This window comes from Episyrphus balteatus, chromosome 4 (assembly GCF_945859705.1).
Source record: "Episyrphus balteatus chromosome 4, idEpiBalt1.1, whole genome shotgun sequence".
Classification (NCBI taxonomy): domain Eukaryota; kingdom Metazoa; phylum Arthropoda; class Insecta; order Diptera; family Syrphidae; genus Episyrphus; species Episyrphus balteatus.
In genome coordinates this window covers 43,319,752-43,330,689 of record NC_079137.1, presented here as the reverse complement: position 1 = coordinate 43,330,689, position 10,938 = coordinate 43,319,752, and the positions used below count along the sequence as shown (strand labels likewise).

The 10,938-nt window shown below is 29.5% G+C and overlaps 2 protein-coding genes across 2 annotated transcripts; one reads left to right on the top strand and one right to left on the bottom strand.

Annotated features, from left to right (window-relative positions):
* Window positions 1-6,547: 6,547 nt before the first annotated feature.
* LOC129919713 (DNA-directed RNA polymerases I, II, and III subunit RPABC4) lies at window positions 6,548-7,089 on the bottom strand. Its single transcript, XM_056000687.1, has 3 exons — window positions 6,904-7,089; window positions 6,735-6,827; window positions 6,548-6,669 (listed from the first exon to the last, which is right to left on the bottom strand). The coding sequence occupies exons 1-3, from the start codon at window positions 6,965-6,967 to the stop codon at window positions 6,647-6,649; spliced, it is 180 nt and encodes a 59-aa protein (XP_055856662.1). The 5' UTR covers window positions 6,968-7,089; the 3' UTR covers window positions 6,548-6,646.
* Window positions 7,090-9,520: 2,431 nt separating this feature from the next.
* Window positions 9,521-10,675, top strand: LOC129918697 (U6 small nuclear RNA (adenine-(43)-N(6))-methyltransferase). The gene is made up of 3 exons (XM_055999393.1): window positions 9,521-9,723; window positions 9,784-9,994; window positions 10,050-10,675. The coding sequence occupies exons 1-3, from the start codon at window positions 9,619-9,621 to the stop codon at window positions 10,625-10,627; spliced, it is 894 nt and encodes a 297-aa protein (XP_055855368.1). The 5' UTR covers window positions 9,521-9,618; the 3' UTR covers window positions 10,628-10,675.
* The last annotated feature ends 263 nt before the right edge of the window (window positions 10,676-10,938 follow it).

Below are 10,938 nucleotides of genomic sequence, written 5' to 3'. Positions count from 1 at the left end.
TTTATTTTATACAAAAGTATGTAATTTAAAGTTTTGAAAATGAAAAAAAAAAAAAAATAAACAAAAACAAAAACAAAAAAAAATCAAAAAACAAATTATATACCTTATATATTTGCCATTAATTGCTTTAAGTATTTTTATAGTTTGTAGAATATAAGTTATGAAGTTTTCATTATATGAATCTATTATTATTAATTATTATTATTATTAATATTATTATTCTGTTTTATTATATTTCTTAATACAATTATTATAAACCGCTATTTCAAAGAATTATACAAGAAAAATAAATAAAGAACAAAAAAGTATAGTAAACTAATTTTTAAATATACTCGAATATAAAAGATGAAAAAAAAAAGGATATAGTAATCGACTGAAAAAACATTATTATAAAACACTATACATTAAAATTTAGAGTAATGTAATGGAAAGTAATGTGGAAACAAAAAGAAGAAAAATAAAAAAAATAAAACAAGTAAAGAACACACAGAAAGAATGTCTTTCTAAATGTTTAGTTTAAATTTCCAAATAAAATTTAAAAAATTGGTTTACAAAAAAAAAAATAAGTTGTTTTTATTTTCTCAAAACATTGTTTAAACATATTTTTTTCAATGCTTTTTCTAAGTTTTCTTGATGGGAAAGGTTTGTGCCATAAATTCAATTTAGTGCGTGTTCATTAGGAACTTAATGAAAAAATTGTTTTTTTTCTCAAAAATGACTCTTAAAACTTGATTAAGAAAATTCATGTAATGCGGCAAATTAGTTCGTACTTTGAAACAAAAAAAAAAAAAATTTTTAAGGGTTACTAACGGTACTTCCCATAGACAAATTTTCTTGTCTGATTTGACTTTGCCCTAAGCGATACTCTTATGTTAATTTAAAGAAAACTGTTCAAAAGATTTTTTCGGACCTAACCCTTTCGGATCCAGCGTTACTCTCATGTAACATTATATTTAAAAATTCGTAAAAAATATTTCATTAAATAATTTTTTCGGTTTCGATGGCTTAATGGAAAGATAATAATGCCTAGTTACTGGATTAGTTCAAAAAGTGAGTCAAATATCATATTTTTAATTTTTTCTTATCGAAAACGGGACTGAAATTCACATTTTTTTTTTTTGCAAAGTATTTTTTTTTTAAATATATGGTCATAATATTGAAAAAAAGATTTACAAAATGTTGATCCAGAAAGTGTTTTTTTTTTTGGCTTAGAAGAAGTAGCATACATTATTGTTCTATAAAAAATTATTTTCCCAGTTGTCCGATTTTGTTGGTGCTCATAGGCAGTGCATGTTACTAACATGTAACATGAGAATAACACATTAGTTTTGCTATTTTTTATTTTGGCAAATAACTTTTTGGTTTTTGCTATTCATATTTCTTAGTTGTGATGTTTTTGACACCATAATACTGAAAAAACATTTTTTTAATATTGATTTTCATAGCTCACGATTCAAAAACACATTTAAAAACAAACATTTTCGGAATAAAAACAAAATTTTAAATTTTTATTGGAACCGTTTGTCAATAGACCAGTGCCGATGCCTTCAAAAACATTAAAAAGTACAAAAAAATCATAGTAGGATGAAACCCATTGGAAAAGGAGGGGAATATGATAAGAATGAAAGGAAAAATAAATTACGGGCGAGCCGAGTTCGGGAAGTGGGTGGGTTGAGTTTTTAATGGTAAAAAATGGTATATCTCGATTTCCGGCAAAACTACAAATCCTATAGAAAAAAGTTGTATGGCAAAGTTCTAGGTAATAAAAAGATCTACAACTTTTGTATCAACAATTTTTTCACATAACCTCAAAATTTATGTGAAAAATTCAAAAAACCGAGTTTTTGGTTTTTTATTTTTATCTTTTTCAAAAACAAAAATTTTTCTACGAAATTTGGTGAAAACTTACCTTATTATGTTCCAAATACACTGTAATTTATTTGATTTAAAATATTAATTTGTTCACCTTATTTTGACTTAATACCAAAAAAACACCCTAATTTTCAATCGAAAATTCACGTGTCAAAATATCAGCTTTTTTCAAAAAGTCGGTGGGCATTTCGTTCGTTAAAATGTCTATTTTCTGATGGTGTCAAAAAGATTTTACATTAGTATACTATAGAACATGTTCTAGTAAAATTCAAAAAATTAAAAAAGCTTGAATTCGAAAAAAATTTTTTATCATTGCTTACAATTTTGGCCTATTTATTCAAATTTACACTTTAATTACTCAAAAAACGTAAGATTTCATGTAACATTAAATAATCTTACGTTTTTTGAGTAATTAAAGTGTAAATTTGAATAAATAGGCCAAAATTATAAACAATGATAAAAAATTTTTTTCGAATTCAAGCTTTTTTCATTTTTTGAATTTTACTAGAACATGTTCTATAGTATACTAATGTAAAATCTTTTTTACACCATCAGAAAATAGACATTTTAACGTACGAAATGCCCACCGACTTTTTGAAAAAAGCTGATATTTTGACACGTGAATTTTCGATTGAAAATTAGGGTGTTTTTTTGGTATTAAGTCAAAATAAGGTGAACAAATTAATATTTTAAATCAAATAAATTACAGTGTATTTGGAACATAATAAGGTAAGTTTTCACCAAATTTCGTAGAAAAATTTTTGTTTTTGAAAAAGATAAAAATAAAAAACCAAAAACTCGGTTTTTTGAATTTTTCACATAAATTTTGAGGTTATGTGAAAAAATTGTTGATACAAAAGTTGTAGATCTTTTTATTACCTAGAACTTTGCCATACAACTTTTTTCTATAGGATTTGTAGTTTTGCCGGAAATCGAGATATACCATTTTTTACCATTAAAAACTCAACCCACCCACTTCCCGAACTCGGCTCGCCCGTAATTTATTTTTCCTTTAATTTTCATCATGTTCACCTCCTTTTCCAATGGGTTTCATCCTACTATGATTTTTTTTGGTTTCAAAAATTATCGACCCTGGTCTACAATGAATAGGTATTTTCAAAATTTTATTTTAGATGTTTTTTTTTGAAAATGTTTCTAAACATTTTAATGGGAAAAAATATTTTTTGAAACATGGATTTGACGAATTTGAATTTTGTTTTTCTTCTAAAAATCAATCTTACATATAAATAGAGAGTGCATATTTTAATAAAATGGGCTGATTATGAAAATCGATCACTTTAGGTGTCGAATTTTAAGTTTTGTATTATGGTTTTCGCTCTCGATCATATCGTTTTACTTCTCCGTGGATTTACCAATACTTTTTCTTGGCGTATTTTTGTTTCGAAAGAAATTATCAGAGACATATTAAATAGATTTTTTTCAATTCGGAGCTCAAAGTTTGAACATTACAAAACCCAGCTGTCATTTGAATGGAATATTGATTTATTTTCAAATTTCATTTCATTTCACGGCGCGGTTAAAACATCTGTCATGGGTGTTTTTGTAATCAGGAAGATGAGGGCGTCAGGACTAGAGATTGCAATCCCGGGATGATTTTCCGATCCCGGGATTTGAAAAATTGAATCCCGGGATCCCGGGATAATCCCGGGATTTGAAAAATATTTTCAGCCTCAATTTGGGAGCCAAAGAAACAAGTTTTATGGATTATTTTTTATTATTGAACGAACAAAGTATAAAAAAAATATATTCTTCATAAAAAAACAAACAAAACAAGTAAAACAAAAACAATATAGGTAGTTAACAAAAACTAAAAAATATTCCTAATGGAATAAAATATATACTCCAAACATTAATTCAAAATTAATTCAGTGTACAAAGTACAAACTGAATGAAGTTTAGTTAAGAAGTACTGAAAATAATAAATAAATATTTAATTAACATTAAATACCTAACACATTAACAATTTAGTGTTCATAAATCACATTTGGAATTATTTTTATAATAAAATGGAATAAAAAGCAAAGCATCCAATGTTTTGTCTGCAAGTCAGCTTCTAAATTTTGTTCCAAAACTTGAAGCAGCTCGGTTTCAATACTCGTTAATTAATTATTTATCTGCCTGCTCTAAGTATTTTCCTCTTATCCCGTCTTCAAAAAGCAGCATCTCTCATTTCATCAGCTGCTTCTATATTTTGGTGGAGTCCTATGTTTTTGAGACTATTTTTATTTCATTTTCTAATTTTTCTTTCAAGGAAAGATGCTCTTCCCAGCTTGGAACAGCAAAAGGTTCATTTTCTTGAATACTGACAGCACCCACACGTTTGATGTTATTTGCTTTATTTTATTTTGTTAGGACTCAAAAATAAATTTCTTATTTCTGGGCTTGAGTTTTCGAAAATTATTAATTAAACCTGTCTTCAATTTGTTATTGTTGAAGTTTTTGACTCTAGATAAAATTTAAGAACACCACCAGCCAGCTGTACACAAGTTAGAATCAGAACGGCAAAGAGATTCAACTATTAATTTTTTTGGAGCCAGTACTTCAATAGTCTCATTTATTAAATCAAAATCTGTTTCTTCAAACCTTATAGGGTAATTCAAATTGATAAGCGATTTTTGAAGGCTATTCCTCCTTGTTTTGCAATAAAGTAATAAGGAAAGTTACTTCCCATGTTCCTTTTCTTCATATTTTTGCAGAATTGTGTCATTTTTTTGTATGCGATTTTTTTGTTTTTGTAATCAGGAAGATGAGGGCGTCAGGACTAGAGATTGCAATCCCGGGATTCAGGACTAGATGATTTTCCGATCCCGGGATTTCGGGATTTGAAAAATTGAATCCCGGGATCCCGGGATCCCGGGATAATCCCGGCATTTGAAAAATATTTTCAGCCTCAATTTGAGAGCCAAAGAAACAAGTTTTATGGATTATTTTTTATTATTGAACGAACAAAGTATAAAAAAAAAATACATTCTTCATAAAAAAACAAACAAAACAAAAACAATATAGCTAACAAAAACTAAAAAAATATTCCTAATGGAATAAAATATATACTCCAAACATTAATTCAAAATTAATTCAGTGTACAAAGTACAAACTGAATGAAGTTTAGTTAAGAAGTACTTAAAATAATAAATAAATATTTAATTAACATTAAATAACACATTAACAATTTAGTGTTAATAAATCACATTTGGAATTATTTTTATAATAAAATGGAATAAAAAGCAAAGCATCCAATGTTTTGTCTGCAAGTCAGCTTCTAAATTTTGTTCCAAAACTTGAAGCAGTTCGGTTTCAATACTCGTTAATTAATTATTTATCTGCCTGCTCTAAGTATTTTCCTCTTATCCCGTCTTCAAAAAGCAGCATCTCTCATTTCATCAGCTGCTTCTATATTTTGGTGGAGTCCTATGTTTTTGAGACTATTTTTATTTCATTTTCTAATTTTTCTTTCAAGGAAAGATGCTCTTCCCAGCTTGGAACAGCAAAAGGTTCATTTTCTTGAATACTGACAGCACCCACACGTTTGATGTTATTTGCTTTATTTTATTTTGTTAGGACTCAAAAATAAATTTCTTATTTCTGGGCTTGAGTTTTCGAAAATTATTAATTAAACCTGTCTTCAATTTGTTATTGTTGAAGTTTTTGACTCTAGATAAAATTTAAGAACACCACCAGCCAGCTGTACACAAGTTAGAATCAGAACGGCAAAAAGATTCAACTATTAATTTTTTTGGAGCCAGTACTTCAATAGTCTCATTTATTAAATCAAAATCTGTTTCTTCAAACCTTATAGGGTAATTCAAATTGATAAGCGATTTTTGAAGGCTATTCCTCCTTGTTTTGCAATAAAGTAATAAGGAAAGTTATTTCCCATGTTCCTTTTCTACATATTTTTGCAGAATTGTGTCATTTTTTTGTATGCGAATATTTAGCCACCAATCGCGAAAATCCCGGGATTGGAGAGCTATAATCCCGGGATTTTCGGGATCAAAAAATGGGTCGGGACTCCGAATCCCGGGATTGCAATCTCTAGTCAGGACCCAATTATTTCCAGGTGGTTACCCTCGCTAGTTTTGATGCACTTTTTCTCTGCAAAGGCGCAGATACATGCTGGCAGACGTTCGTTTTCGTCATCACCATGATTAATTAATATGAATCGGTTACTTCTCACGCAAAAAATCTACTCCCGGCTCTTAGACTAGGAGGTATTTTCTAGGTTTTCGAGAACACCTTGCTAGTACAATGTCGTACCCCTACCATTCAATACAAAGCTGATATCATATTAGTAGTTGTTTTCTCTTAAATGGTTGATAAAAGCACACTCCATGGTGTCAATACCTGGACTTATCACGAATTCCATTCGTATCGGAAATATGTTGCGATTAAAGAAAAAACAATCACAAAATTCGATCGTAGTGACGATTTGTATGAACGGATTCCGTGATTTTTTTTTTTCGGGAAGTGTAGCAAATTCTTTATAGCATTGAATCTATACCTCTCAAATACATCCTCATAACCAGGAATCGATATTTTGGAAGATCATCTTACAAAATTAGTGCTTATGAACTTATAAACACAATTCGAGGAACATAATGAAATACTAACAAATAATTGACTCCTCAAAGTTGTTAAATAAAAATTGAGCAATATATACGATCAAAACTATTTATTGGAAATTTATTAATTATTTGTTACAAACTTAGAACTACACTAACTTCGTCCAGCATCAAAAATAGTCCAAAACCTCTTTTTAGCGCGCATCAAATACAACCACTATGGAAATAAAGAAAAATATTAAAATATTACATTTCATAATAAAAATTCCAAATAAAACTTACATCGCTTTGTACGTTTCTTGTACATTATTCTGTAACCACATTCACGGCATCGAATGGGATCTCTAGGACGCATTTCGTTTTCGTGATGGCATTCTAGAAAAATGTTTAAGAGAAAAATGTTTGTGATGAAACAAGCATGTTTCATGTAGCTACATTGAAAACAACTTACCACCGCAAATATAAGTCATTGCTGTTTTTAAAACAGTATCTTTAGAGCTCTGAGTTTCAGACATTTTTTTTTTGTTATTTAATTAATTTAATGATTTTATAAATAAATTTTTAAGTAAAAATAGTTTAATTGAAAAATTACTGAAGCGCATTCAAAAAACACACTTTTAAGTTTTTTTGACAGTTGACATTGACAGTTTGAGGTGACAGGGTGGTGCAAAAAGTTTGTTCGATTTTAAAATTAAGTTTTTTTTCATTAAGGTTGAAACACAATGAAGAAAAATAAATTCTAAACAAAATTATTCTAAACAATACTGGAGGGCGGTATTCACCGAACAGAGTGTTTTTATGAAAAAAAAAAAAAAAATGTTGCTAAAAAATTAAGCTGCAAATGCAAATTCTTCAAACATTAGCTGAGCTAAAATGTATTCAAGAATTTCAGCCAAGACACAGCCCGACAAACAATTTTGGTTCTATAAAGCTTTACAGATGCAATTGTTGCTTCTGTAAAGCATTATAGCAGCAAAATTGTTAGTAGGGAGGTCATAAAAAATTACATTTTTGCTTTTAACTGTACAAATTCCTAGCAAAAATTTTACATATCGTCGCCTCAATAAAATATTGTCGTATGTGCATAATTGAGGTTTTGAGATTTGAATGCAGTTTTGCTAATTGATTTTTTCTCTTTCATTCTGTGAAATCCGTTTTTCGAGATCTGTATCCATTTCCGAGATAATCGCTATGCATTTTGTCGTACGTGTAGGTTTAAGGTTACACTGGCTCAAAAAGTGAAAAAGTACAAAAGTGAAAATTTTCAAACGAATTTTTGTATAGTTTTTCGGCCTGAAAAATTAAAACAAATGATGCAGAAAGCTTATTTTTTGGTCTAATAAGGGCCAGTTGTACGAATATTTAATCCGCGGATCAGCAACTTTTATCTTCTGAAATCAGAAGTAAAGCTGAAGTATTGTACTGGTTCAAGGTCCATACATGTAAAAATAGCCACATCCTAGCTTGAACCAAAGTCGACCCGCAGCTAATCCGCCAAAATCGGCTAATTAAATTCCTGAACCAAGGCTGATCCACGTTCGTACAACTGGCACTAAACAATTTGGATACTCTTTTTCACAAAACAATTACGCTAGCCAAAAAAAATATTTTCACTTTTGTACTTTTTCAAAAAGTGGTGTATGTAGCCTTAAGACATTTTTATTTCTTTGTAGCGCTATTTGTTTTTGGAAAAAAAAATACAAAAATTGTTTTTTTTTTTTACCAAAAATTAAGCTTTTTGCATCATTAAGGCTTAACTACATACACCACTTTTTGAAAAAGTACAAAAGTGAAAATATTTTTTTTCTCGCTATCGCAATTGTTTTGTGAAAAAGAGTATACAAATTGTTTTTTAAACCAAAAAATAAGCTTTCTGCATCATTAGTTTTAATTTTCCAGCCCGAAAAACTACACAAAAATGCATTTGAAAATTTTCACTTTTGTACTTTTTCACTTTTTGAGCCAATGTAGTTATACCTTTACTTTTGATTTTGTGGAGGAAATAACTGTCACAAAATGAGTTTGAAAACTTCACTTTTTCACTTTTTAGGTCATTAGGTGTGTTTTTTGTTTATGTATATAGATTTTGTGCAAAAAAACGACATCGGGATTTTGAAATCCGTCAAAATATTTGGCACCATTGTACATACACTTTGGCAGCTGTCTGTCAAAAATGTGCCGTGCTCATATTTTTTTTTTTAAACTCCGTAGTGGTATGGGCCATTGCGTCCATGATGGATTAAAATAAAATTCACAAAAAACCAAAACTATTCATATGGCCATTGCATCCATGTTGGATTCAGAAAATTTTTTTTAACAAGAAACCAAAAATCATTTGTATATTCTTAGCTTCATTTTAAGACCCTGACCATTAACATTAGTTGCTTCGTTCTTGTGTTATAAGCGTTTGAAGGTAGCCATATTGATTTTTTTTTAAATCAAACGTGGAAACTTTTTTATTTTTATTTCTAATTTTTCGAAAGAACTTTGGTAATGTTATATATATATTTGTTCAACAATCTTATCAGAATCCATTTAAGACTTTTATCTGAAAAGTGCATTGCGTATATCTCGAAATATTAACATTTCAAAGCAACCATGTCACACATATTTTTGATTATTTTTTTCTATGAGAGCTTTTTTTAAACCTCATTTTCTCCGCTTTTTTTTTCTTTTTTAATTTTCAGATATTTCTCTATGAACACAACAAATAAAGTACCTTGGCACTACTATTTTTATCGAGAGAAAGTAAAATCTGGATAATTATCTAGATTTTTCAAAAATCTATACAGATAGTTGTTTTTGTTGTTATTACAACGTAAATTGTTTTGATTTCAAATATCTCGGTTTCGTTTTTTTGCACAAAATCTATATAGATAAACAAAAAAAAAACACACCTATAATTTGGCAAATTAGGTCAGTTCAAATTACAAATTAAATTTCGTTTTCGCTGCGGTACAAAATCGCGTTTTAATATCGCTTTAAAAAAACTGTTCGTACTGTACCCAAAATGAAGTTTGACTTGACAGCTTGACACGACATTTAAAAAAAAAAAACAAAAAAACAAAAAATAAACAAAGCAAAAACATTTCAACAAACGTAAACGTTTTTTATTAAAATTAAATAAATTCCACAATTTATTGAACAAAAACTTCAAAATTAAACAATGTCACGCAACAATCGCATGCACCCTCGGAATGTATTTATCCACGCACCAGATTACACCGACTTGGCTATAAAATATTCGAATTTTCGTAGAGTTTGTAAGCTGGTAAGTTCATCAATAGCACCGGCAACTTTAAAAGTTGTTTAAACTCTCTTCTTGTCCCAGGCTCTCAATGGCAAAGTAATCATCGATCTTAAAAGCGAAAAGACTCTCCGCGCATTGACTGCAACATTGCTTCAGCATTACTTTGATTTGAAAGTAGAATTTGCTCCAAATAGCTTAATTCCCACTTTACCTTTGCGTCTGAATTATATTCTTTGGATTGAAGACATTCTTGAGACGTTGAAACTAAACGATATCCATGGAATTGACATTGGTGAGTTCGTTCAAACAAACTTCAATGAATTAAGTAATTTAGATCATTCTTCAAGGTTGTGGATCATCTTGTATCTACACTCTTTTAGCAGCAAAGAAAAACAACTGGAAAATGAGTGCGTTGGAAGCCAATGCCACAAACATAGAATTTGCAACTGAAAATGTAAAGAACAACAATTTAGAGGATTTGATACGGATAGTTCCTCAATCTGACAAAAATGTTATATTGACTGATTTTCTCGAGGCAAACCCAGAAAAGACATTCGACTTTTGCTTATGCAATCCGCCATTCTTTGATAGTAATGAAAGGAACGCCAAACCAGATCGAAATCCAGAAAAACGTAAAGAACCGAAGAACTGCCAAACAGGAAATGCTGACGAACTTTATTGTGAAGGAGGTGAAGTCGCTTTTGTAGAGAGAATCGTCAATGAGAGTAAAAAATTTCCAGAACGAATTAAGGTCTTTAGCACAATGTTGGGACACAAAAGTAGTGTTGGAACAATTTCTGATTACTTGAGAAGTAAAGATATTTTGAATTTTATATCGACAGAGTTTTGTCAAGGTAATACTACGAGATGGGGTATTGCGTGGTCTCTGATTGAAGAAACTAGAAACTTATCGAAAGTTAATTAGACCAGTAAATAGATTAAAATTAACTGCTAGTATGACACACTATGTACCTAATTACACTGCGCGTCACTTGAATAGAAACAACAATTTTTCTTTAGAAAAAAGCGATTGGCGCTTTGGTGAGGTAACTTAGTAGATTTTTGGTTTTGCATTTTCAAAGAGGAACTTTTAACAAACAATGTTGTAAAAACGAAAAACCCAAAACAGAAACCGCATGGATACTAGTTGCGGTTTTTCGCATTACTTCACAAAAAAACAGTATTTTTTTTGCGTCACTTGAATAGAAACAAGCTCTTAAATTAGATAAAAATGAT

Excerpts from the sequence above, each read along its gene's own strand:
- LOC129918697 (XM_055999393.1), top strand. The coding sequence starts at position 9,619 with ATGTCACGCAACAATCGCATGCACCCTCGGAATGTATTTATCCACGCA. Across the intron at positions 9,724-9,783 it reads TTCGTAGAGTTTGTAAGCTG|GCTCTCAATGGCAAAGTAAT; the intron begins GTAAGTTCATCA and ends TTCTTGTCCCAG. Across the intron at positions 9,995-10,049 it reads TATCCATGGAATTGACATTG|GTTGTGGATCATCTTGTATC; the intron begins GTGAGTTCGTTC and ends TCATTCTTCAAG.
- LOC129919713 (XM_056000687.1), bottom strand. The coding sequence starts at position 6,967 with ATGTCTGAAACTCAGAGCTCTAAAGATACTGTTTTAAAAACAGCAATG. Across the intron at positions 6,828-6,903 it reads AATGACTTATATTTGCGGTG|AATGCCATCACGAAAACGAA; the intron begins GTAAGTTGTTTT and ends ACATTTTTCTAG. Across the intron at positions 6,670-6,734 it reads CAAGAAACGTACAAAGCGAT|TGGTTGTATTTGATGCGCGC; the intron begins GTAAGTTTTATT and ends TTATTTCCATAG.